We start from the raw sequence: 27,587 nt of genomic DNA, 5'->3' as shown, positions 1-27,587 counted from the left end.
TAAGTGGTTAGGAGTACTTTCCCCCCCTCAGTGGCTGAGATATTTTGTTGACTCAGGCCAGAGGTCGCAAACGGGTTTTGATTCCTTACCCGTACCCGTACCCGGCCGCACCAGAGTCGCAAATGGGTACCCGTACCCGTACCCGGCCAGGTACGGGTACCCGTTCCCTACCCCTACTCGTACCCTACCCGAAATGAGTGACAAACGGTTACTCACCAGTGACTCACTGCCTACCCGTACCCGTACCCGGCTGCACCAGGGTCGCAAACGGCTACCCGTACTGGTACCCGGCCGGGTACGGGTAGCCGGGTATCGGGTAGGGTACGGGTATCGGGTACCTGGTTGCGACCTCTGACTCAGGCACATGCAAATACGCCCCCTTTTTCGGCAGCAGTTTTCAAAGTGATGCAATATTGTTGTGTTTTTGGAATCTTAATCCCTTTAAATACATTTTGACTTGAAAGTGAAGGTAAATAATGCATTCCTCTTTTTCCTTTTCGTGAGTAGTTAATGCAATTATTTTATTCAACGCCTAGAGACCAGTTCGTAGCCAGCGTATGACCCTGCCCACGTGTGTTATTGATGTGATTAAGAATCTGTGAATCGAGGGTAACTGCGCTGCTATGCTACTTTAGGGCCTTACATTTCCTGCCAATGTGCCTCTCTGCCCGAAATAGAGTGCCCTCCACAGGAGCAGACTGGGACTTCTGCTCTTGACCCAGTTTTCTCCCGAGGCTTCTTCATGCGGAGGATGCCAAGCAGGGTGTCATTGCCCAAAATTGAAGGAAACTTTGCGCAACAGATCGAGCAAAAAGAAAAACAAAGCAAGGAGTTAAAGAACACGGGGTTCGACAAGTAAGTACCCGTGGGGCGGTGAGTTCCATTCATTCCTTTGTGTCCTGCTTTTGAATTTTAGGCCCTCAGAAATTCCACACGCAACATTCCAACACGAAGTTTTGACTGGCGGCCAAAGCATATCAACATCGATGAGCAGGTATTGCCGCGCTTTGTGAAAGTGAAGAGGATACTTTTAACGAAAAGTGAGTTTAGAGCATGCTGATGCGAATCCATTTCTGCCAATGAATCAATAAACCCTTTAAGGTCATGCTCAATTATAAGTAACAGTCATAATGATGATGGTGATGACTAAGATGACACAATGCTAAATATACTTCATTTAAATTCAGGACACTTATTGCCAAGTGAATATAACATGCATCAATGTGTATGTAGTGTCGGTATGCATGTTGAAACGATTTTTTATTATTTGAAAAAAAATCCATCACACTGGCATTGCACAAAAGTACACACTGGTGAAAAGCATTACCTAGTTCAATTTGACAAATCTTGATTTATTTATCCTCAAGGCATGCAAGAATGTTATGTTCAATTTTTCCATTCCTGCGATCCAAAGGGCTGCCCTAGTCTGTTATCATTCCCCTCTTGTGCCAAATTTTGTAACTCCCATATGGTATTAGTGTACGCTGCTATGTGTTAAATCATCTTTTCCTACCGTACCGTCATCGGAAACCTGTGTTTACCACAGAGCTCGTTTGAAGCAGACCACCTCTCTCTTCAACGTTTAGAGAGAAAAACAAAATGAAAATGGACTGCTTGTACATCAAGAGGAATAGCTTTCTCCTAATTCAGAACTGGGAAAGATTTTAGCAAAGGGGGTGATGGACGTGTAGAATTTATATACCCAGAGCTGAGTTTCAAAATAAATACGCTTACTGAAATGTTCGTGTACCTAGACCACAAGTTAGCTCTTTTGACCCATTTATGTGCAGATATTTACGCATTATTATGATTTTCCACCCTTCGAATGTCCCATCGGATACTTATAATTAGATATGTTTGGAATGTTTACGCTGTATTTATCTAGCGATTTACACGGCACCGTTTATCCAAGCAAACCCCCGTCCCCCCAGAAAATGTGATCCTGCAAGGTATGCACGTGTCTTTTTTTTTCTCCAGGAAATTATGAAATAATGATGAAGCCACAATTATTTATCCGGGGAAGTCTCATTGAGTTTCAAGACTCTTTTTCAAGAGGGTTCTGCGTTGAGATGTCTGGTCAATTTTGTTTGGCAATGCAAGTTCCAATCAACGTTGGAACTGGTTCAGCAGTTCCACTACTGGATGATGTTTGTTCCGCCTGAGGACGACCGCTTGTGTTGTGATCGAAACGTCGTGATTTATTGTATTTCATGCCTACGTGACTTTACCGAAAGAACCAAAGAGTATGTAACGTCAGTATTTTGCCACGGGAGGCAATGCTTGCACAATTAGATTTGTTTACATTTTAAAGTGCATGAATAGGTACTTTTTGGGATTACCTGAACTCGAGATTGTCAAACCCGACCAAAAACATCTACAAAACAAAGTGTATCATTGAAAAGTTTTATTTTTCTCTTTAATTTACAATAACAAAAATATATAAGGGCATCTGAATACATACGACAACCATCAGTAAATATACACTAGTCTCAAAAAAGCTATTCATAATATTAACACTCAGGTCATTTACTGCATATCTTAAACCAATGACATAATTCTAAAATAGTTATATAATATCAGCTTTAACATAGCTCTATATAAAAACATAAATATTTTGTACAAATATTTTACATTTGGCTTACTACAGTCTCAAAATAGTAGAACGTGCTTCTAAAACAAAGCTTTGTTGCTGTTGCAATCCCTCACAGTCTGTGAAGTCTATGTACAGTATATTTGCAATCTAGTCTAGTAAGACTGCAGTAGAGGCCAGCCTCAGTGTATAGGCATCAGTACAGCTGCCTTGCTACAAATTCACATCAACAAAACATTTTTTTTACAGTGCACATATACATTACAAGTCAAACAATAAATATGGAATCTACCCCCAGAGTTATTTTAATACACCTGCGTGCCAGCTCATTCGCCGCAACTTTGTTTCACCCGGACGTTTATTAATGTCGGTTTGGATTTTTTAGTGACCATAGTCTCTTTATAAAGTCACCGTGAACAAAAAAAAAAACAAAAGGGAGAAGTGGTCGTAGATGTGTTAACCCTTTCCAGCTTAGAAGAAAACTAAATGCTCTCAAATGCTTTAAGTGCCAAAAGTAAGCTTCACCATAGCTGATTTTACTTTCATTATGCAAGCTTCTTCATTAATGACATGACTGAAGCAATAAGCTGTTCCTTGTCCACCTTTGCTTTAGAGTCTTTTGGTTAAAATTTTAAATATATATAAAAAATAAAACTTTTTTGTCCATGATATGTCAACTTGCCGGTCAGGCTGAGAAGAAGAAAAAAAATAAAACCGTCCAACAGTAAATGGAAGGAAGACAAAGGCAGTCAGTGCTCGTATCGGGCCTGGAAAGGGTTAAATAATGAATCGCGATTCCCATCTCTAGCTCGGCTGAAGCCGGACCACAGTGGGGGGGTCGGGGGCAGCCTTTCTAATCGGAGAATTTGTGGATGTCGTTCTCGAGCCGGTAGAAGCTCTGCGCGAACTCGACGCCGGGGTGATCACCGCAGTTGTAGTGGCAGCGGCAGCTCTCCACCCAGAGCATGCTCTTGGTGAGCGTCTCGCCGTCGTCGCAGCGGAAACGCACGCGGACCGTGTGCGTCTGGTCGGGCGTGCAGCAACGTCCGTCCACGCAGCCTCCGCAGTACTTGGGCTTGAACTTGCGCACGCTCGTGCAGCCCGCGTACGTGTAGCGCAGACCCTTCTTTGCGCGCTCCGTGCGGTTGCACTTCTTTCCCTTCTGCGCGACCGGCGGAGAGGGGAGAAGCGGAGGCGGTTAGAAACGCGAGAACGTGGTAAGCGAATGCTGCGGGTGGTTTTTTTATTTTGAGTGTTGGCGATGCGGCGTTCAATGAGTAATTCATTTGACTGTCGATGTGTCATTGAAGCAGGTTAACTGGATTTGCGTCTTATTCACAGAATCAGGGATCCTCACAAAATACGTCATGCATTGAAAATGCATAGGCATTTCAATAGATTACGAATAAGCCTTACACCGACTTGTTATTAATTTTATAAGAATGGATTCTACTACCCAACTTGGCCATGAGTTCACCGCTCTGTGGAGTGCGCGTGACCGCGGTGCATCGTGCTTGCGTTGGCAGTGGCAGTCGAACTCACTTTGAGGTTAGCAGCGGATGGGGCTTGGCTGCTGCATGGCCTGATCTCGCACAGCCTGGTCTCCTTCACGAGCTTGCATTCGCTGTTGTCATTCGTGACGCGCGTGGAAATGCCCATGCCGCAAGTCTTGGAGCACTGTGACCACTCGGTCGTCTGCACCATGCACTTGGGCTTCTTGAAGAGCCTTGCAAAGGCGTGCTGCCTCCAGGCTGTATGGAAACAAGAGAGAGAGAGAGAGAAAAAACAGGACACGCTGTTAAAACACACGGGTCTTATCTGAATGTGCATCAGTGTGTGCGCTGTTTACATTTTCAAGCTCCCACACTTGCAAGAAAGTTGTTTGGGATAACTTAAAAATATCACCAGCCACCATCGCTTGAAGCGGGTGCACAAACGTGCATGATGTAATCCAACAAACCAAATGATGTGTGCTTGCCTTCCGAATACTGAGGGCGTATCTTATTCATGCATCACAAGTCCAAGTGTAGGAAAGCACTTAATGCGACAAAGTCCAGTTTCCATTCGGGTTCTGGCACAGAGGTGGCTCATGTGTTGAGAAATTCCGATTCCTTCGTATATGTACAGCCAGTTTTTTTGTATTTGGCTGCTATAAATATCCACGTGATTAGCCACTTCGTTGAGCTATCATTTGTGGCCACATCTCGTCTGAAAATGAGTTACGTAGCTCAGTGAGGCTTTCCTTGGTCAAAACATTTTTTTTACCAATCCACTGCTGGATGAGGGCCTTCCAGGATGAAGGCGGGGGGGGGGGGATGGTTGGCTGAGCAGACACTCACCAGGTAGAATCTTGTGCTTTCTGGGCGTGAACACGATCAGCTCGTTGCTCTCGACGGATCGCGCGTCCTCCAGGCTGTCGGCGAACTCCTCCTCGCGGCTCTGACCCTGGCTCGCCGCGTCCTCCTCCGACGACGAGTCGGCCGCCACGGCGTCGTCGCATGTCCACTCCTCGCAGCAGCGGCCGGGCACCTTGATGAGACGCGGGTTGGCGCAATCGGCGAGGCGAGCGGCGGGGAATGCGAGTTCTTGCGGACACAGGGGCATGCAGCCCACCACGCCGTCCACGCACGTGCACGCGTGCTTGCAGTTGGGCTGGAAGCTCTCGCCGTGCTGGTAGATCTTGCCGTTGTAGTCGCAAGTTCTCCCTTCCGACTTGGCTACGAGGGGCGAAAGATGGAGGGGAGGGAGAAAAAAAACGATTATAGCCTCGGCGTAAACTCCAGACGGTTGTGTGGGGTTAACTTTACTGTAAGTGCGCTATAGTTAGACAGCTGAGTGGTCGGGAGATCCCCCCCCCGTAGCTCCCTGCCTTTTAAAGGTATCGTGACTCACACAGAGTTGTAAGAGGTAATCGGGACATCCCGCCTACCCTGCATACACCCACACGCTACGTACAAATGCCACACAGCGGTCCTTGCTAACTAAACCTTTCCATTGCGGCGCGGTGAAGGGTTCTCCCCCCCCACCCACCTTTATTCTAGCTGGTGTGCCAAAACAACAGAGTACAGCAGCAAAGGAATGTCTGCATTTGCCCTTCCGTTAAGCGGCTGTGCATGCCAACGCCAAACCCCCCCCCCTCCCTACCTCCTCCTCCTACCTCCACCATCTTCTGCTACCACAACCCCCGCCACCCCCGATGAAAGTAGGGGGCCAAAAAAAAAAAAACCTGGCGCTCACCTCGGCAAATTCCTCTCTCGGCAGACGCGTCCGCTCCCGAGTCGCACTCGAGTCCCTTGAGCGGGTCGCAGGGCTCGGAGCGGCTGCAGTCCTGGTTGAACTGCCGTGCGCACACTTTGCAGCAACCGCAGCCGTCGTTCACCAGACTCACGCCGAGAGCGCACTGCGGAGGGCTCGTGGGACACTGCGGGCACTGCTCTGGGCAGCTGGTGGTGGACGCCTGAGGATTTGAGAGAGAGAGAGAGCGAGCGCACGGGGTCAATCTTTCGGCTCTGTCGAAGTGTCTGCGTGAGAAGCTGTCGCGGTGTTTGTCGATGCGCACGGAAGATGCGCCCTCCCCTCCGCCCCCCGTTCGATGGAACTCGCGCGGCGCCACGAGCGCGTTTCGGAACGATGGGCGCGCACGTGTTTGCTTTCGATGCGTGTGTGCGCGTGTGTCTATATATACTGTGTGTGTGTTTATACACATGCGATGACCGCGTACGTTCGAGAAACTCAATACAAAGTTAGCGCACGAAACCATAATTCACTACGTGCGTAGCGTGTTACAGTTAACCATGCAAGTATAGTGTAGTGGTAGTTATCACTAAATGTCAATGGTCGTAAACAGACATGAGCGAGCGAGTGGATGAATGAAAGTCGGTGTGCGAAGTGCGGAGTCGTTCTTACCAAGTTCACACAGACGGCGAGCAGAGCGCTAATCACCAACGCTGAAGCCATCTCTTCTTCTTCTTCTCTTCGTATCAACTAGCGACGAGATCAAACGTTTAACCGCCTAGATTCGACCGTGTCGAATAATCGTTTCCCTTAAAAAAAAACAACGGGTGCTTAGCGCGAAGCTCTCCAAAGCATAAAATCCACGGACTTTGCTTCGACAGTAAAAAAAAACGGAGCGCAAGAGATGATGATGTATATACCAAAAAAAAAATAGAGACGACACTTTCAACAAAAAAAATTGAGCGTTTGACTTGTCTTTAAAACTCGATCTATGGCGTAGCCCTGTTGAGTCCACACAACTGGTAAGTAGGAGATCCCCTTCTCTATGTATCTGGAGCAGCGCCTTCTCTCTCAGTCGTCGCTTTCCTCTGAAGCTCTGAGCTTGCGCCGCGCGCCTTATATCGTGTCCCGCGATCCGCCGCAATGTGATGTCAGTGGCAAATGCAAACATCGTCAGGAAAGTATGCGCGGAATGCCCCGTACACCCCCCCTCCTCCTCCTCCTCCCTCTGCCCCACACACACACACCCCACCGCACCCCGGTTCAACCCCCCTCCCCCGCAACTCAGCTCTAAACACATCACCACCACCAGCAGCAGCAGCCTTCCTCCCTCCCTCCTCCGTCTCTACCTCCCTCCCTCCCTCCCCCGCCAGCACACACACACACGCCCCCCCACCACCACCACCACACGCTCTGCTCTCCCCCCCCCCCTCTTTGCCACTCTTACAGCTCCCACTTTATTGCGCTCCATCACCAAACGCACCCCCCCCCCCCACCCCCCCGCCAAACGGTGTACGCGAAGCCAGCCAACCCCGGCAAGACCTACCCGGTCAACCCAAACCCTCTCTCTTCTCGCTCTCTACCCACCCTCATCCTCCTCCTCCTCCCCCCGTCGTTCCGCTTTATTTTTCTTTCCGAATCGCTTTCCCAATCCCCCGCACCGACGGCAAACAGACGGAATGCTGCCGGCATGCTTGTTATTTTAACGAGGAGCAGGCAAGGGTTGTTGGATGGGCCGGCTAGCTGGCTGACTTGGGTTGTATGCTTGGCTATTGCTGGGATAGATGGCTTCGGCAGGCCGGGCTTGGATTGGATGGATTGCAGTGGTTGGAGAGCGAGTCCGACTGAGCATGAGATGGTTAGAGTAAGAGGATGATGAGAGAGAGAGAGAGTTGGCGGTCGGGGTGGAAGGTTCGGGACAGCGAAGGTGAACAATAAAATGGCTCTCGGCTCCGTTATACTGATGTGTACACGCTATAGCGTGTGAGGTACGGCACATGCAACACATTACGGACGGCTATTTTTAGCCAAGCCGGTAGCCGCGCAGAAATCTTTAACAGATGTGGAATTTAGCTGCGTGACTCTATAGTAATTTATAAACCTCTGTCGTTTTTTTTACCTGACCCCCCCCCTCCCTCCCAGAATCCTCCAATGTCCTTCCTATTTTTCCCCTCCTGCAACTCGCATTCCCCTCTCTTTTTTGGAAGAGGTTGGGTTTTGGGGGGGGGGTGAAGGAAAGGAATTTAGACATTCAGGGATAAAACCATACACGTGTACAGCGCGACTGGGCAGGTATAGCCAGGCTGGACGTGTTCGTACCACCGCTTCATTTAACGTCGTGTGCTTAGCAGGAATAGTCTCCAAAAAACACCCTTCGTCGTTTGTCTTTTGTTATCTCTAAACGTGTATAGTGCCACTTGACGTGCTACGTGGTAGTCTAAAACCGCACAGTTAGGGAGCTTGAAAGAAGCGGGGTTTGTCATTTGCAAAGTGATACACACATGTATTTTTGGCTCACATTACAGCATCCTTTATGTATATACTGTACATATTGAAGAAGAATAAAAAAACCAGAAGGCATCATCGTTAAGAGTTAATTTCCAAAAGACCAACAAAAATACCTGGCGGTGACCAAAGTGCGGTCCTGACTTGTAATTTCCTAGCACTTACCGATAGGGGGCGAACGCGAGCCGTAACGCCAATCCAAGACACGCTACAGAGCTGTTAGCAAAAGCACACATAGTTAGCAGAGCTTGTGTTCTGTCTCCACATACATGTGCAAATAATCATCATGTTAACTCCAACAACCTATCGGATTCCTAGATCGATATGATCAATCGGCATTGTTTGAAAGCCAGCAAACTCTGGACCAGTTTCGACTTTTTTTGGTCTCATCAGCACAGTCGGGCTTATTCAACAAATATTGATGGATTGCCAGATGCTACTGGCAACAACACTCCATGTCAACTATGGGACCCAGGTCACACACACACACTATACGTATTATATTTTTGCACAGAGTTGCTGAGAACGTAATTGTTCCAGCCGATAGGCAACATTATGCCAAGGGAACACAAAGACTGATCCCTGTCATTAACCACCTACATTAATTCTCTGCGCAGGTTGTGTCTTGAAGTCTGTGGTTAGAAAAGTGTATTAACACTAGGCTATACAGTGTGTTTACAATGAATATATCATGTAAAATAATTTTTCTCAACAATTAAAATTCCAACTCAAAATTCTCTCAGAGAGTGAAATGGCTGTTTGACAAAGCCCAACCTATAAGCTGGGCGAATTTAAAATATAAATTGCGTTTACGTTATATACAGAACTCAAAGACACTGCACATCTATGCACATCATCACTCGGCATGTGCCCGATCTCGCTCAGATCTCAGAAGCTCAGCAGGTTTTTTGAGCCTGGCTGGTGCTCAAATGCATGCTCACCATGGACGAGGACAAGGTGTATATGCTGCTGCGGCTCGGCAAAAGTGAAGGAAGCAGAGGACAATGCAGTGGAATCCACGGCCTCCATCAATCGTTGACCGGCGCTTTAATGTATGGTCAAACAGCCCCCGATGGTCGGCATGGCATGAGCCGGCCTTCATTCAGCAGTGGATCAACAAAATGCTGTGCATACGCATGGACCAGAGAGGTGTGTGTGTGTGTGTTTCCGCACAAACACTGTGCACTGCTGTGGTTGTACGCACAGTGTAGTCGTAAAATAAATAAATAAATTTCACTTACTGTTTTATGTGTTCATCTATATTAAGGAGTTCATATGTGAATATGAATACTATAACATCAATACACAATAGGGTAGCTTGACATTTGAGAACAATACCTTGGAGGATTTGCACATGCAAGAAACTAGCAGCAGCAGTACATGATCTTTGCGTCATAAATTATGCATTTTATGTCTACGAGTGTTTAATCATTCATTTACAACAAATGTTTTATTTCTTGTCTGGATGAAGGCCTCCCCATGCCGTGTCGGTCACAAGTGATGTGTGTTGGCTGTTCGTCGGTTAGCCGTGGCCAGGAATCAAACTCAGGTGACCAGGTCCATAGCGCAGTACACGTGATCATTCCTTATGTAGGCTTTGAATAGACAGTCGTCTTGTGTAAGGGCTGATGCAAGCATCGGTATGTGAGCGATCCAGTGAAATTCATGCGGCCCATGTTCTGTCTACGCTGCACTGCAGTGTGAAATGTTTGAGACCAGGGTGAAGTTTCCACAGGACCCAAGTGCACCTCGTGATAACCGGTGTACACCCTGACACATCCTCTACAAATACTCCACGTAGCGTTGTGTAGAATGTAGGAGCCTCGTACAGATTGTCATCATCATCGTTGATGGATGAATGCCTCCCAAAGTCGTAGCCATCGCTCACAAGCTCACAATGTAACAATCTACGTCGCTCGTGCACACTGAGCTGAACGCATTGCTCAATCCATGTGGCGGTCGTTGTCTCAAGTGGTGTTCTCTCCTTTGACTGCCTCTTCATGTCTTTTGTCGTTTTGGAGAACTTGTTCTACTCCCCCCCCCCCCCCCCCCCCCCCACTTAGAGCACGTTACACCAACTATGATGGTTATTGTATCATTCTAAGTATTGCTTCTAGAGGTGTTTGAAATGTTTGCTTCGAGTTAATCAAAATTCTGGTACCTCCTGAGCCAGATGTTTGATTTTTTCCTGTAATTATCTTTGTTCTCTCTTTGACTATCCTATTTTTCGTATGGCTGATTTTTATGCAAAGCAGCAAACATGATTTCACATTGAGGTGGATGAAGCGTAACTTGCATCACACCAGCCTGTTATCACTCTAGGCGTGGAAAATTTGCTGAAGACACAGATGTCTCTGACATCTGGGGTTTGTCATCGTATCAAGCCAATCTCATTTCTAATTCTCATAATTTGAGCTTTCTCCGAATGCTTGGATGTGGATTATAAAATAAGTCCTCTTATTCCTGGCTCCCAATGCCAAAATTACCATGTCTTGTCCCTCCAACTATTCCTACTTTTGTATTACGTCACTCATTGCACTATTGTAATGTATTTTATCCTTACTGGGAGTTGGTAAATCTCTTCATACATGTGTGTCTATTGCTGCATCTTCATGGCTTGTCGTTGGCATCTACGCTTGAGTTATCTTTCACCGGTAGCGTTTTGAGAACCTTCGAGTTCGCTGAGAAACTCTATCCCATGTACACTCAAATAAATTATACGTATGATTACCAGAGATTAAGAAGTAATTACTGTCAACTCTCCCAATGTAATTGCGACGGTTGCCACTGTAAAAATGTTTAAAGTTCTCCTGTTGCCTTCTCCCATCCCTAACAACAATTGTGTCCCAATTTCTTTATTTCAATGCCATCTCTAGCTTGACAAGCATTGATGCTTCTATAAAAGGCGCATAATGCCAAGGGGCAATCGGGTTTATGTGTCTATTATCACAAAACACCGTGGGATGGGTGATAAGCTATATGCCTAGCTGCCTTAAATGTTCTCCCCACCCCCCATTCCTCGTGTGATAATGTCATCGTGTGAGTGTACATGGCGGATGCCTAGAACCACGTGCGTGGACGAGGCTGGATGGATTGGTGCCTTGATGCATGGGGAGTGGTCAATGGAAGATGAAGAGACGTCCAGAGCTAGACGTCAGGAGTCGAGACATGTCTGTGTCTAGTGAGGATTAAAGAAGTTGAGTGGGAGGTGAGTGCAGTGACATGGAGAACGGATCTCGGGGAGTGGAACATAAGCCGGGAATCTCCTTAAATGTTTGTCAGTGGGTAGAATTTTGCTCTTAGGGACGATGATGATGATGGGTGAGCAGTGCCTTTTACTTCCACACTACCCAGTGTGGAATTGAAAGCCCAGTTGTTGTGAAATGGCAAAGGTTTATTGACACAAGTTATATAGGTTTTTGTATAACTTACATTTGTAGAACCTATGTCAATAGATGATTGCAAATATGTGAATTGTGATTCCGAATGTACTTACAAACGCAAAGGATTGAAGTCGTTTTACAGTTTTGTTTTACATGCCTATAAACCTTTGGAAACTATGTAGGGTACGAATAACAATAATTTCCTTCCCATGTCTGCATGAAGACCTCGACCATGCTGTGTGGGTCGTTCAAGGAAGTTGTTTGACTCTATACTTCGCCGTGCGAGTGAGCACACGTTGGTGAGAGGGTGGGGGATGTTGTGGGTTTGGGGGGGGGGTTGTACTGAACTGATTCCAATGTCACACACCGAATTCAGGCGTTGTGTGCTGTTCGTCGTGTAGCGTGCTAACAACTGTGGCACTCTTCCCCCTTCCCGTCCTCTCACGAAGAAATAATTATCATAATATAATTCGGGCAACCCTCGAAATATAAAAAAAAAACATATTCGTTCCTGAAAAGTTGTCCTTAAAGCGAAATTATGTACAACGGAACCCTATTTTCCCATCGACTGCCATTATATCATTGGAGATGGGTTGCTACGGAAAATAAAATCGGCCCCAAGGCATAACACAATCGCACTAAAGATTGCAGCAAACCTTTTCAAATCACATTTTATGGAAAATCGATCATTTTATGACAGGCTACTAATTATAATGCACAAAATAAGTCGCGAAATAAAAAAATACTGTAACTGTTTTGATATGCATGCGAGGAGAATTTACATTATTAGAACCCCCCCACCAAATAAATAATTTAGAGAAAAATAATCCTTCAATTATAATTTAATATACTGTAACATATATCGAATTAGTACACTAATTTAGAAGTTACGTTCTAGCGAATTCCATGTGTTGAATTGCCATACAACTAGGGATGACTGTACACGCATCAATAAATTAGTCAAAAGTAGATGCATGCAACGTAATAAAGTATAGATGTACGATTGGTACAGCAGTGGATTACTCGTAATGGCCAATGCAGTGTGGAGGCTCCCTTAATGGCTGGCGCAGAGGGCTTGTACACATTCTGGCTTGAACTTGTTGTGCGCAGAGCGCAGTTCTGACTGGCACCCAAGCGAGGAATTTTGTATCCAGAGTAAAGGTACGATGAAGAATGTGTGTGTTTGCTGTAATTTCCTGTTGGTGTTGGGGCGCACCAGCTCTGCGCAGTGGCACTCCCAGCGAATTATGAAACACGGGAGGGAGCCCACAAAACAGCTGCCTATCTTGGAGGGAGTTGGCCCGGGAGGTTATGGATTGGGTGGACTGGAGCTGATTAAAGCTCCACCGCTCCATTTGCCGGCGTAAGACTCAATTGCACCGTGTTTTCTCGTGCAGTGGAAATGTATTTACCGCTATCCACATAAATATATTGTGCACGATAATTATACTCCTTGATAGCAAGCGCGTAGTAATTATCGACAACTGTGCCATTACTGACATTACTTGTAAAGCAGCTTGTTTTGCATGATGTCCAAACATGTTGTCCAAACATTACATATTTCACAACAGCCACTTTACTTCGTGCCACTTGTAAACAACAACCCCAGCCAGTTATCGGGATATATGTCGGTCTGTTAATCATGCTGTCACATAAAACTCGCACTCTTCAACCTGTTTGCCACAGGGAAATCATGGGAGGAAGAGATGCAAAGAAATCGACCTCTTATTGACAACCAACATTTCAGTACGAACAGTGCATTGTTTATTCATGCCCTGTCATATTTCAAACGTTCCTCCAGACGGTGGAGATGCAGTGATTTGTAGGTAGGCATGCATCTTGCAATGCAGGAGCGCTACATCTTCCAGGGAGCATGCTGTTGATCGAGCCGAGCGCTGGGTCAGGCCACGTGCATCCGGAATTTATGCAGATGCCCGCAGGAGTTTGGCTCAGATGCTAACGGGGCCTTACATTGCTCTAATTGAGCCTATAAATTAAACTTGCAAGAAGCGCGTTGTGTGTGCCACTTGCATGAAAAATGTACACGGTGGGATGATATACGCCACAATAAACATTAAATAAAAGCCCATATGTTAAAGTTTTTCTTTTTCGGCAATTTTAGGGGGGGGAGGGGGTAATTCGCACGTAAATCATTTGAAATTTACACTCTTGTAGCTCGGTTGATACGTTATGTTAATCCAAGCAAACACCATTCATCACTGTTTTAAGAAAGTGGGGTTGATGTCTTCCTTTAAAGTCTTGTGGGTTTTTTTTTTATACAGATAACCTGAAACAGGTCCTGTTGAAAATTAAATACAGACGAGTGCTTACAATGTTAGTGACTTTAAATGTTCATATCTCATTGACTGTACAATCGTAATATACAATTTTAAGCAAAGTAAATACATGCTGATAATAGCCGACATGCAAAGATGACAGATGAATGAAGGATGCTGATTGTATTCCACTTTAACATTTACATTTTTCAATTAAAATATTTAACCTGGATATATGCTGCAGATGGAACATCTCGTTTTCATGGGTGTCCATGGTGTCACATGACACATATGTAGCAAAGACGTAATTATATTTGGTTTTGTTACATATTTAATCTTTTAACAAAACATTGCCGTTTTTACGTGGATTTACAGCGTAGTTAATACCTAAGGATTATTCATTTATTGTTAATGACCTGGCTCAACTAAAATGTATCGATGTTGCCATTTGAATGGTAATGTCCTTCGGAACACATTCCACTCAATGAATGGTTTTCAACAGTTTGCAGGTGCAGACTTTAAATGGAAGACTTTACACTTATTCTTTTTTCATTTGGAAAGCGGTAACGGTGTTTTAAACTTGCGAGATTAAAAAAAATCATCCTGTGGGAGAATTACAAAAATTCTCTTTGGTCATTTTTTTAGGAGGAAAATTTTAATAATGAAAACATAATGGCTGCGGACACGAGATAAGACGTAAACATGGACGCATAAGCACACACGAAGGGCTCGTAAACTAATTTAGACAAACAAGATGTGTAAAGTTCAACGCCAGCTTCATTGAAAAATTTGAAAATGTTCCTTATAGAATTAGTCAATGGGGGCTGTAGGTGACTAAATTGCAAACTAAGACCAGTGCGAGTCGAGACGTAACATATTCCTTTCTCAAAACGTATTGATATTGACCTATGCATGTGTAGAGTCAACCTACAGTGTGAGTGGACTGGTGGCCACGGGAGATATGACAGGGGAGTCAACCTGCAGTCCGAATGGACTAGTGGCACCGGGAGGTAATGACAGGGGAGTCAGCCTGCAGTCCGAATGGACTAGTGGCCACAGGCGGTAATGACAGGGGAGTCAGCCTGGGGAGTCAGCCTGCAGTCCAAATGGACTAGTGGCCACAGGAGGTAATGACTGGGGAGTCAGCCTGCAGTACGGATGGACTGGTGGCGACGGGAATGATTGAGAATAGGAGTGTGGCCAGGTGACAGAAGAGGACGGTAGAGTCTGCTGGTAGAGCGAGCGGTCTTGGACCAGCGAGAAGGTTCGCGAATGGGGGCGTGGCCTCGGATCGCATATAAGGGAGATGCGCGGCAGACACAGGGCTGTTGCAGTGGGGTCTCCGCCTGTTCGAGTGTGAGCACGTGGCTCCTTAATAAAAAGGAACCATCTCAAGACAAGTGCGTCCAAGTCTTAATTACACATGTGCATAGGCGCGTACATCCATAACGTCAATCCACTTCTGTGTGAGGGTCTCCCAATGCCGAGCAGAACTTGGGGAATTGTTCGACTATAATTCGCCATGCTGGTCAGTGAGGGTTAGTAAAGACGGGGAACGTAGATTTTGGACCATAGCATAGTACGACAATGGGCCTCGCTTTACTGCCTTCTGCTGACAGCATAGCCCTGCAGCAGCCTACAATGCCCGTTTCATGCACAGTGATCCCCCATCCAAGCCCAATCCGGGCTCAACTTTGCTCGGCTTCCGATATGTGATGAGATCGGGTGAATCCCGGGGTTATTTGGTCAATGGCATTGTATATATCAGTAATCTTTACACATGTATGTATGCATACACACACACATATGCGTACACTACTGAAACTTGTTCCTGCAATACCCCAGTACGTGTCGATAAAAATGCCTCTTTAGTCAATGTCATTTGAAATCTGGTTAGCACCAGATACTTTTTTTTTTGCTGAGGCTATTTGCATAATTTAAACGTACCAGGGGGGCTAGACATTGTTGGTTGCTCCATTCAGCGTTCACTCACTCTCCGCACACTCGCACACTCGGAATGTAGCCCTTGCAAGGAATTAGCATGGGTTGAAGGTTCCCTCCAGAGTCCCTCGATGATGAAGCAGGGGCACAGGGGGGAGGGAGGCGTCGAGGGAGAGCCGAGGCCCCGTTTGTTTTGTAGGTTTGTGGTGGCAGTGACAGTGGGGGTGAGAATGCCGTCTCTGGGGTCTATGTGAAAATTCCGAACATTCCTCAGTCTAGGGGAGGCAGGCGGGCAGGACGGGATGTGACCTTGCATTAAACCGGGCGTCTTATGGCGCACTTATGCTTAAGCTACCCATTTCTGCTGGCCCTCCTTGCTTCCAACAATAGGATTTTGCACCATAATGAGGCGTCCAGGTCATGCTTTCCATTAATTTCCATTTGGACATTTTGGCTCCGGCTGTGCGATTGACAAAAGGCCTGTCCTAGTGCTTGGTCCGAGGCCCAAAGTCAGGATGAAAATTCTCTACCAATTGGCTTAGCGGCATTGCTGAAAGTATGCCGTCATTGTGTCAAAAGCGATTTAGTTTGCAGGAGTATGTCTGTTATGTAACATGTTAAATTAACCATTCAGAAACTTTAATGAGACATTTTATTCTTACTATAATCCAATTTTGATGAAAATGGAAAATGGAATTAAATAAAGGGCCAATGATTGCATTTTTGGTGCTCTTTCTTTTTGCTGCTATTAATGGCAATGCCTTTTTTACAATAAATGGCATATAAACAAGCCTGTTAGTGGTTTAGGAGGAATGTTTCCACTTCCTTCATAATAACGTGTTGATTTTCCAACTTATAATATTAATACTTCTAGGTATGCATAATTTGGAAAATAACGATTTTTGCTTTAAACTCTGCATGTAATTGTAATATGTAAATAAACACATGCCGACATTTTTTTTCAGCATTGCTTTAAAAAAAATACACGAATATTTGCAAGTGAACATGAGCAAATGTGCAACAAATTTATCTTGCATAATTGCCACTGGGGTTTGACACATTTCTAAACCATAGATGTCAATTAATGGGGAACATCCCTCGTGTGAATGTTTCAACATGCATGTGTAAATTTTTAAAATATATTTGTTTTAGACAGCCTCACGTTCAGTTTCAAGCACACTCGGATGTGTGGGAGAAGCCCTTCTCGTAGGCAGACAGACAGTAGGACAGACACGAGGGTAAGGTGGAAGTGACAGGGCAGTGAAAATCTCACTTTGTTGCAAAGCAAATAGGACAAGTACACGCACGGGAAAGTGGTTTGGTCCAGAAATGTGAAAACTTTCTACGTACGTCTGGAGCCAGGGGAATGCCATTCCTGTTCAAAACAATCGTGGAATACATGCTACTGTGAGTTTTTTTGTTGTTGTTATTGAATTCTCAGTCGCTCTCTTTTCAGGTCATTTCCCTCAACTTTGTTTTTGTCCTTGTAACGTTCCAATTACATGCGAACATTGGAGAAGCTAAAGCACTCACAGGTGCCTTAATCGGCCTGTTTTTAGAGCAGTGACAAGCCGCTTGATGGTTTGATTAGATTTCCACGGGTAGGATTCAGTGTTTCACTCTGGGTTGAGATCTTCGGTAACGGCATCCCACGACCCCCATCCATTGCCATCTACGCACCATTCCCTGACCCCCAACCACCCAAGCGAATACTTGCTGTTAAGGTTAGCCCTTTAACAAACCACAATAGATTGTCGAATCTAAACACATTCGTGTTCCGTTCGAGCAAGTACACACAGCATTCAGCGTCTACTCGGGCTGTTGGTGGGGGCCCGTGTTGTGTCGCCGGCACAAAGTCCCCAAATCAACCCCTCTGCCTGCGACAGGTCCCGTACCCATGCCGTGTCACAGAAGGACAAGAGGCTCTGTATTCAATAAAAGGCCGCACAGTGGTGCACACACGGCACGAAATGTTCCTTGCGCGTGGGTCAAGTTTCTTCATGTCAGGGTCAGGTATATCGTTTACCTGCACGCGCAGTGGCAAGCGCAGGTGGTTGGTAAATGGAGGGGGGGGGGAATTCCTCCACTGAATCCCATAATGAAACCTTTATCAGTGTAGGAGAAATATAGAAAGCTAATGCCACCACCAAATCTGCACTTTACAGGTCAGCTCAGTAATGTGCAATCCTTTGCTAAGAGCTGCGACATCAAGAAGGGACCTCATCTTTTCCTTGCGAGTGCGATGTGTCTCGAGTCACTTTTATTATTACATTCATGATTAAAAGCATAGACCGATAGGTGCTATTTAAGGATTTTAAGATACACATTGATGACATTGATGCAGTTGTTATGAATGTTGAGCAGAATGTATTACTTTCTTGTTCGGCATGATGTGGTGCACAGACAGAAGGAGACATTGTCTGAGTGTTTATCTTGTTTACCTTGTTTATTTACTATGTTATGGTTCACATATCGTTTGTTTTATAATTGATCTACGTACACACACCCACACTTTCCTTCGATAGCAACGTCAGCTATCGTCACAAATAAAGAACAATGCAATTATCCTTACCTTGAAACTAAATATAAGTGAAATGACACAAATAAAACTCATCTGGTTTAACATAAGCCATTATTGAATCCAAAAACTTTGCATTACGGTATATGATTATAAATGTCGACATATTTTGGTTAGGATGTTTTTCCCCGTGGATTTTTCTCCACGTCCTCTGGGTTTTACTCTCCACATTTAGAATCAACATCACGCGTTTACATTATTTGGCTGTTATACATTTCCACATGCTAATCCACTTTGCAGAGCTATCATTTGTGGCTAGGTCGCTTCTGTAAAATAGCTATACAGCTCAGTGGGATTTACCAGATATGTACAAAGTTTTGATCAGTAAGAGTTAAGTTTGGATATTCCACTCCTTGAGGGTGTTCATATGCACCTGCTGTTCAGTGACAGACGAGTATGTCCCCTCTGCATGTCAGAATTCCTGTTAGTCATCAACTTCGATATTTGTTTGCCCTGTTGTTAACCCAGGTTTGGTAATAAAAGCCCAATTTCGTGGATTTAAACCAGTTGCCTTTTGCTAATACAACAAAAAAAAATCAACCCTCGAAATAGGAAACTTTGAGCATTTGTTCATTTTGTAGCTATTAACACCCCCTGGTTTAGCAAGCGTTTTTTTTTTTGTGGGGGGGGGGGCTTGATGGTATGTCATGGTGGCATTTTTATGTCAACATTGGCAACACTGATGCAAGCCTTCGTGTGAAACAACTCTGGCTGCCATATGAAACAATAATAGCATTTAAGAATATTAATTCATGTATTTATGACTCGCATTAACTTTTACGAACCACTTGAGTTCACGGACACATTTCATGTAGAAATGCTTAAAGTGGCCAACAAATGATATGTTATTTACTTGTGCTTATGGGAATATTCACTGATGCCATGATTTAATGGCTAGCACCCTGGACTCGCAGTCCAGAAGTCACCGTTACATTTTTTTGGCGCGGCAGTTGAAATAATGGTGCAGGTTTTGTAAATGGCCTCGCCATTGTCCACTCAGCAGGACACGTGCGCTGGGAGAAAGTGTGGGCACTCCCACCCGCCTTCCAGACGTACGGTTCACGTGATTTAGCGCCTTACAAAGTTGTTTTTGGTCCAAAAGGTGTCTGGTGAGCGTGGAAAAGCAAGCCAAATACCTGCTAGAGAGGTTCCCTAGAGCTCCTGCGAATGGAATCCTTTCTGCCAGCGGTAGGGAGAGCCAAGACATTGCAGGGCTGCACATTTACATTTTCTTCTTGGTTCTTTCGGTAAAGTCACGTAGAAGGGAAGTAATAAAATAATAAAAATAAAACATAATAAAATATAATAAAATAAAATAAAAATTTAAATTATTATGTTTTATTTTTATTATTTTATTACTTCCCTTCTACGTGACTTTACCGAAATAACCAAGAAGATGAATCCCTGCAGTCACGAAAGCTTTAAATCGAAATTTACATTTTCCTTAAAAAAACGCTCGCACTTTTGTTTACTTATTCTACCAGGTAAGGCCCCACTGAGCTACATAGCTCTTTTTGAGAAGTGACCTGGCCACAAATAAAAGCTCAAGCAAGTGGATTATCACGTGGAAATGTGTAGCAGCCAAATACTCGAAACGCGTGATGTCGATTCTAAATGTGGAGGGGAAAATCGGAGGATTCGGAGACAGATCGACGCGACCACGGAGAGAACACGCAAACTCCAAATATACAGGCGTCAGGGTCGGGATCGAACCTATGCCCTCCAGTATACCGGGCGAAGTGGTTCACATCTCGCCACCGTGGCAACCTGTAGGAGATGTGCTGGTGGCCATTTGACATATTTTGATAAATTAATCAAATATGTCAGCTCTTAACTCCACTCTTGCAGTGGTGTATCTGCTGTTGTGTAGAGTACAGTAGTCGAATAAGATTAGCGAGGGTTTACCGTTAGTCAGTTCTCCACGTGCCTCCTCTTAATGATCTCAATCGCGGCTATTTTCCTCCTAATCCCCAGGCGGACCGTCTTAAGTCCATCGCTCGCTAATCTTTCGTGTAAAAAAAAGCAATGTTTGGAAGACAAAGAGTAATGGAGATATCCAGGTGTGTAAACTATGCACACAGTGCGTGTGCAGTGCGGGTACATTTGGGGATTATGATGTTGAATGCTTTGTTTGAAAGGTGTAGGGCTTCACACATTTCATAACAACCCCATTTTAAGTCTGCTGTATTGTCCTGCAGAATCGCACGTGTCATGTTAAGGCTACAGCATCGATATTTTCTCAAGATCTGTTTTTGTATTTTTGCCTAACGGACGCTGTGTACATTGATATTGGTATATATATGAGTGTGTGGTTCATGGCATTATTTTTGTCCGCCTGTCTGGATTGTCTCAGCTCCCGAAGACAAATAAGTGTTCATCGTACAATAAACACTTACGTAGAAACAGGTTACCGACCCGTTGGAAGCGCCACTTATGAAGAAACCACTGTATATAGGTCCACATATATATATAAAAACATATCCCTGGAGAAAATGTAAGTGCGCATTTCATAACATGCCCCCATTTAAATGCACTAACTTTGTGCTGGGTATTGTGTGTCTACTCAGCATCTGGTTATATTTTAAAAATCATGAATTGTTCAGCCATAGATGGGGCCAACCTCGTGTGCTTTAATTGCACAAGGCTCAATGCCTGGACGGTTTAATTACGTATTATTTTTGTTTCCCCGTTCTTCCATTGTTGAGTCGTTGCGCTCGGGTTTCCCCGCACGCTGTCGCTTGCGATGCCAAGGATCCACTGTGAGCACGCTTTGCCAACAAAATAAATTATAATCATTTACTGCTGTATGAAGGATTTATTTAACCATACTTCACCACACTGGTCATCGCTGTTTGGTGAAAAGGGGAGGCTTAGCGGTGGTGGCAGGGTCAGGGGGGGGGGCATGACCTTTGCAGATATATCGCTTGCCAATGATGTTGGCCATTTATTGCACCACCAATCACCCCCCCACCCCTCCAAAAAAATATTCGACCAAATAAATATCAGAAACATGTGAACGGTGGGAAAGTACTCATGCTGTTACAAACGTGCAGGCATTTCTCCCTTTCATCTGCCTTCCTCCTGCCGTGCAGGAAGTGTTTTGCATACTGAAACACAACTCTTGTTAATCCCTTGCAACACCATGGTATTACGGTTGCTTAATTCACAACCTCCGCAGCGGAAGTGGCCGTGTCGGGTAAATAGCTCACTGGCTAACTGTGTTATTCTCCGAGTGTGAACGCGATCGATCGCTGTAAAGCCAACAAGCATGAGCGGTGGCAGGTTTACATTTTTTTCTTCCCCAAGTGAACACAATGGGGTAGAAAAAGCCTCATCCTACAGCTGGGTGAAGGCAGCATCTCCGCTCAGTGCGGGCTATGAGGGTTTGTTTGACCATATTTCACTGCACTGGTTGGTGTGGGATGGTGAACGCGGGGAGAACAGACGTAGGAGCTTTTAGCAACAGTGCCGTGCAAACGGTGCGTCCCTGTGACTGAGGTTGCCTGCTCATTTAAATTGTACGCAGCATTACAGAATCAGTGTAAAGCATTTGCAAACATAGGGAAGAGGATGTGAAAATGGCAAGAGCTTCAGGTAAGAACAAAACGGTTAGTCGTGGAGGAATGAGGGGCATTTCATAGAGTCCGTGGTTTTCCACAAGCCCCAATGATGCGTTTGAAATTGTACCGCAGTGAGGACAAAAAAAGCATGCCAAAACAATTTTACAGGACTTTGCGGTAGGTATTTACTTAAGATAAATTGTTTATGGAAAGCGTGGAACCTGTGATGAACAGACTCATCATTCATCACGAGAATAAAATGTCCCGCAATGCTTAGATTTGTTTCCATAAACTAGTTACTGCATCTTTGGCAGGTTTAAAAGTACAGTATCGGCGTTGAAACATAATACGTGTATTTATTCCATCTAAAGCAAGAGATGAATTTTGTGAAATTTTTTTTATATGTTCCACCGATAAGTTATAGGAATGTACGCTTAATGCGCATAGTACGGTAATGTGTAGTGTTTCGCGGTTGTGCTCTCAGCTGCCCGATGTGTCTTTGGGGTGTGCCATGTGTTGTTCAGCACGACGTCCGACGTTTCGCGTCCCGTACCTGGAACTACCTCGTCAGCTGAGAGTTTGCATAAACATTACTTGAGTTTACTCTGAAAATTGCAATTAGCACAGGAGTCTGCAACTAAAAGTGAAAAAGCGACTTTTTTGGGCAAAAAAGGAATGACTACATCACGGTTACAGAATGCATGTAATTATATTGTAGGATACGAAAACATTGTAGAACAGTATTTGTTTATTCAGCAGTGAAGGCATTCATCCAGCTGTGGATTGACAAAGGACTGTGCATTTCTATATATTCCCCAAAGATACGTGGACATTGTGTATAATGGACATTATGTACAGTACATGGCTCGTGCTAGATTATGAGTTCATCACATTATCACCGTACGGTTTTGGAGACTATAGTTGTCGAGTCGGTTGATTTAAATGGCCACCTTGGAAGTTGAAACCAATAAATCACTCTTCAACATGAATCATCATACAGAAGAACCCCTCTTAACGACCACCCATGTCTAGGACTAATCGCTTAACGACGGGCCTCCATACAGCCCAGTGTGTAGTGTATAGTGTAGTGTATAGTGTAATGTATAGTGTAGTGTATAGTAGTGTATAGTGTAGTGTATAGTGTAGTGTATAGTGTAGTGTATAGTGTAGTGTATAGTAGTGTATAGTGTAGTGTATAGTAGTGTATAGTAGTGTAGTGTATAGTGTAGTGTATAGTAGTAGTGTATATTAGTGTATAGTAGTGTATAGTGTAGTATATAGTAGTGTATAGTGTATTGTATAGTAGTGTATAGTAGTGTAGTGTATAGTGTAGTGTATAGTGGTGTAGTGTATAGTGGTGTAGTGTATAGTAGTGTATAGTGTAGTGTATTGTAGTGTAGTGTATAGTGTAGTGTATAGTGTAGTGTATAGTAGTGTATAGTGTAGTGTATAGTAGTGTATAGTGTAGTGTATAGTGTAGTGTATAGTGGTGTAGTGTATAGTAGTGTATAGTGTAGTGTATAGTAGTGTAGTGTATAGTAGTGTATAGTGTAGTGTATAGTAGTGTATAGTAGAACCACTCTTATAGTAGTGTATAGTGTAGTGTATAGTGGTGTAGTGTATAGTGGTGTAGTGTATAGTAGTGTAGTGTAGTGTATAGTAGTGTATAGTAGTGTAGTGTATAGTAGTGTATAGTTTAGTGTATAGTAGTGTATAGTGTAGTGTATAGTAGTGTATAGTAGAACCCCTCTTAGCGACCACCCATGTCAATGACTAATCGCTTAATGATGAGCCTCCATAGAGCCCAATGTGTTCGCTATCCGACCATTCCCCTGTTAATGATGAGCTGTTGTAGATACGCTAAATATTAATTAATTCATTGATTAACCATGTTTTTAAATATTGTGTGTTTATAATGTTTATGTATTAATATCCATTGTTTAAATATTCTAAAGGATGTTTTTTGGGTGAAAAGGGGTAACTTTCAATGCTATCGGAATGAATAAGCCTTTAACGTGTATTTCCCATACTCACTTAACGACCAAATCACATAACGACCGGTTTCGTGGAACAAATCGCCGTCGTTAAGAGGGGTTCTACTGTAATGCGTTCACTTGATATAGCGTCATTCATGCTAATAGCATCCCATAACATTGGCAGGCATCTTCATGGCATCTCTTTGCTGGTGGTGATCGTATGAGTTTATTTGCAAGGGAGTGTACGACGTGGAGGGGGTGTCAAAGTCAAGCCAGCCGTGAACACTCATCAGTCGAGAGAGGCCCGATCTAAGAAACGAATTCCGTGGTTTCAAAACACTTGGCACGCGACTACGGAAATGCAGTGCGTTTCAGTCGCAATTATTTTCCCAAGAGGGATAAACGGGACCCTTTAGTTTGCAGCAGATAACACAGTGTAACAATTGTTTTTGTTCCGGCGTAGTAAGTGTTATTTCCTAATTGCTTATGCCTCAAAAGTACAGAAAATGGTTATTATTCCCCACGAACTTTGCTTTTGTGAGCAGGACAGCGTCAGCGACCTTTTTGCAGCTTCTTCACCCGTCAAGATGGGCTCTGTTTCTGCCACAATGTGACCAGTTTGTTCGAGGCAATCGGAATCGCCTGTAACCAGAATGAGTGGCGCCTCTTCATTGATGGCATTCCTGATGGGTCTCCAAGGTGGTTTTACCAAGTTTCCCTGCTATCTTTGCCTTTGGGACAGCAGGGACACCAAGGTGCACTACCACAGGCGGGACTGGCCACAGCGGACCGAGTTCTCTGTGGGGAGGAACAACGTCAAGAGGGAGCCACTGGTGGACCCCCGGAAGGTGCTGATGCCACCACTGCACATCAAATTGGGCCTTATGAAACCATTTGTCAGAGCTTTAGATAAGGAGTCGGCAGCCTTCAAGTACCTTCAAGACTTCTTCCCTAAGCTGTCTGAGGCAAAGATCAAAGCCGGTGTCTTCGTCGGACCACAGATAAAGAAGATCCTGGAGTGCAATGAATTCCCCAAGAAGCTCACTAGTAAGGAGAAAGCTGCTTGGGACAGCTTTGTCGCAGTGGTTCGTGGCTTCCTGGGCAATCACAAGGACGAAAACTATGTGGAGCTGGTTGAGACTCTGGTGAAGAACTACGGCACAATGGGCTGTAGGATGTCCCTCAAAATCCATTTCCTTGATGCTCATCTTAATAAATTCAAGAAGAACATGGGAGCGTACTCGGAGAAGCAAGGCGAGCGCTTCCACCAGGATATACTGGACTTTTAACGCCGCTACCAAGGACAGTATAACGAGAACGTGATGGGAGATTACATTTGGGGGCCGAGTCGTGAAAGTGATTTACAATATAATCATAAATCTCGAAAAACTACTCACTTCTAAATGTTTTGTAGTCATTACTTTAGTATAAATACATGTTAATTTTGATTCATATGTTGTTTTTTTGTGACTTTATGTGAACGAAAATACACAAATCTGCCCGTTTTCTCATTGAAAATAGGTAAATTTCAAAATATCACTGTCCTGGTCACAAAAGCAAAGTTTGTTGGGAATAATAGACATTTTTACACTTTATAGGCATAAGCAATTACAGGAACAAAAATTGTGTTACACAGTGTAATAAATGATCGCTAACGATGATAAGTTACGTAATGTTGCAAACTTCTTTTCATACAAACTGAATGCACGTACCTATACGTGGATTATATAATCTGTAACAGGATGCGATGAAAACTTGTCTTTAATGACTTATGGATATCGCGTGCACATTCTCCCCGTTTGTCCTTTAACCACCGGTCGTGAATCAGTGAGCCACGTGAGTTCAATGTGTTTGTGATGCTGGGAAACTGTGGGCCCTCATGACACAGCGCCAGAGTAGATGTAGATAATCAGTGCAATAAGCTGAAGCTTTGTGATTTATTGAGTCGATTAGACGCATTTTTTCATTTTTCAGCGGAGCAATGCACCAATGTGTCAGTCCATTTTAAAATATAACTGTGACTGTATATGTATATCAAATTACAGATCCTTTTTTAAAAAAAACGTCATTTGTGTCAAGCTGAAAATAGAGCTAATACAAATGGCACGTGCTATTTACAATGCACATCTTGTCCGATGAATGTTGCTCAATTTCAAATATCAGATTTGGAATATTAATACCGTGCTGGATAGCTGCGTGCAGGAAGTAAGGCACCATAAGTGATCCAAATTCAACAGATAACAATCAAAGGAGAGTGGATATCTTTCAGAAAATAAAATAAAAATTCCGGCTCTGTACATGGAGTGTGCATTGAATTCCAAACTTTTTGAGGTTTTTTTTCCACTGCCGTGCGTGTCGCGATGTACATGCTTCTTGTGTTTATGCTTTCACATCTGCGGGGAGTTTGTGTAATCTATAATTTCTCCGTGGCCTACACCGCTCCATATTAACTTTTTCCAGGTTGGAAAATAAGCAGCTTTGAGTTGTTATGTTGACCTACCCCCCCCCCCCCCCCATGGGTTCACTTGAAAAAAAAAATTCGAAAGAGGGGAGAGAAAAAAACCCACTTTCTCTGCCGCCCTTCCCAGCTGCGGCCAATTTTACGCGGCCGATAATGAACAAGAAACATTTTTTATCCTCCTCTGAAATTATTTTGTTCTCTTGACATGAGTCGATTATAACACGACAAATGTATCGCAAATATGTCTTCAAGTCAAGCAAATGTAAGTGTGCACGGCGGTACAGTGGATGTGCACAGTACAATGGCTCAGGATTGCCTATAGCGGTTACTTTTTCTGTGCCCTTTGATCCACACCTGTGACCGGGATCTGTCATTTTCAGCAGAGCGGCGCCATGCTCCAGCGATGAATATTACTCACCGTAATATTCACTTCACAACGAGCCAGTCGAGTTTTGTCTCGAGAGCCCCCACCACCACCACCTTTTTTCTAGTGGCAAGAACTCCCACATCTCCCGTGTTAGTAGTGTGTGTGTGTGTCTGTGTCTGCGAGACGAGGGCACGTCCACTCTACGATTGATCGTTTTCTGCGCAGCGGCGCGTACGTTGAACTCCCCCCCCTCGCCCCCCCATACCCCCCCACGCGACAGATGCGTGCCGAGGCCCCTTTTTTTTGACAGCCAGCATCAGCTCGTTTCGCTTCAGCTGTGTTTGTGGAGTAAAGACTGAAGCTTGTGTACACAAATTCAAGTGCAGAAGGAGGGAGAGAGGGAAAAAACCCGTCGTGCGTTTTCGGCTTCTGATTCGCCTTTGGTGGTAGACAAATGTTACCTACCAAGAGACGAAAACTTTTTTTTACACTTTTACCCCTTCTAACCTCACCTGACCCTCACCATTCATGGTGTCCCACACCTCCATGCGCTTTTGACGTATAGTTTAAACCAGGGTCGGGAACCTTTTTGACTGGGAGAGCCATAAAAGCCAAATAATTTCTAAATATATTTCATTCACAGCCATATAGTATTTTTAACGTATAATAAATTACATATGTCTTACTTTTAATGCGACTTCTGGTCACGGCACCCG

At 44.4% G+C, this 27,587-nt stretch overlaps 1 protein-coding gene across 1 annotated transcript; it reads right to left on the bottom strand.

The window, feature by feature from the left end:
* Positions 1-2,389: 2,389 nt before the first annotated feature.
* CCN1 (cellular communication network factor 1) lies at positions 2,390-6,924 on the bottom strand. The gene is made up of 5 exons (XM_061550577.1): positions 6,497-6,924; positions 5,828-6,047; positions 4,930-5,307; positions 4,133-4,341; positions 2,390-3,752 (listed from the first exon to the last, which is right to left on the bottom strand). Exons 1-5 carry the CDS (start codon positions 6,545-6,547, stop codon positions 3,444-3,446), a joined length of 1,167 nt encoding a protein of 388 aa, XP_061406561.1. The 5' UTR covers positions 6,548-6,924; the 3' UTR covers positions 2,390-3,443.
* Positions 6,925-27,587: the final 20,663 nt, after the last annotated feature.

This window comes from Lethenteron reissneri, chromosome 12 (assembly GCF_015708825.2).
Source record: "Lethenteron reissneri isolate LAM-NWPU_2019-01 chromosome 12, ASM1570882v1, whole genome shotgun sequence".
Taxonomy (NCBI): Eukaryota; Metazoa; Chordata; class Hyperoartia; order Petromyzontiformes; family Petromyzontidae; genus Lethenteron; species Lethenteron reissneri.
The sequence above is the reverse complement of the archived record's forward strand: the minus strand, read 5'-3'. Positions and strand labels throughout refer to the sequence as shown.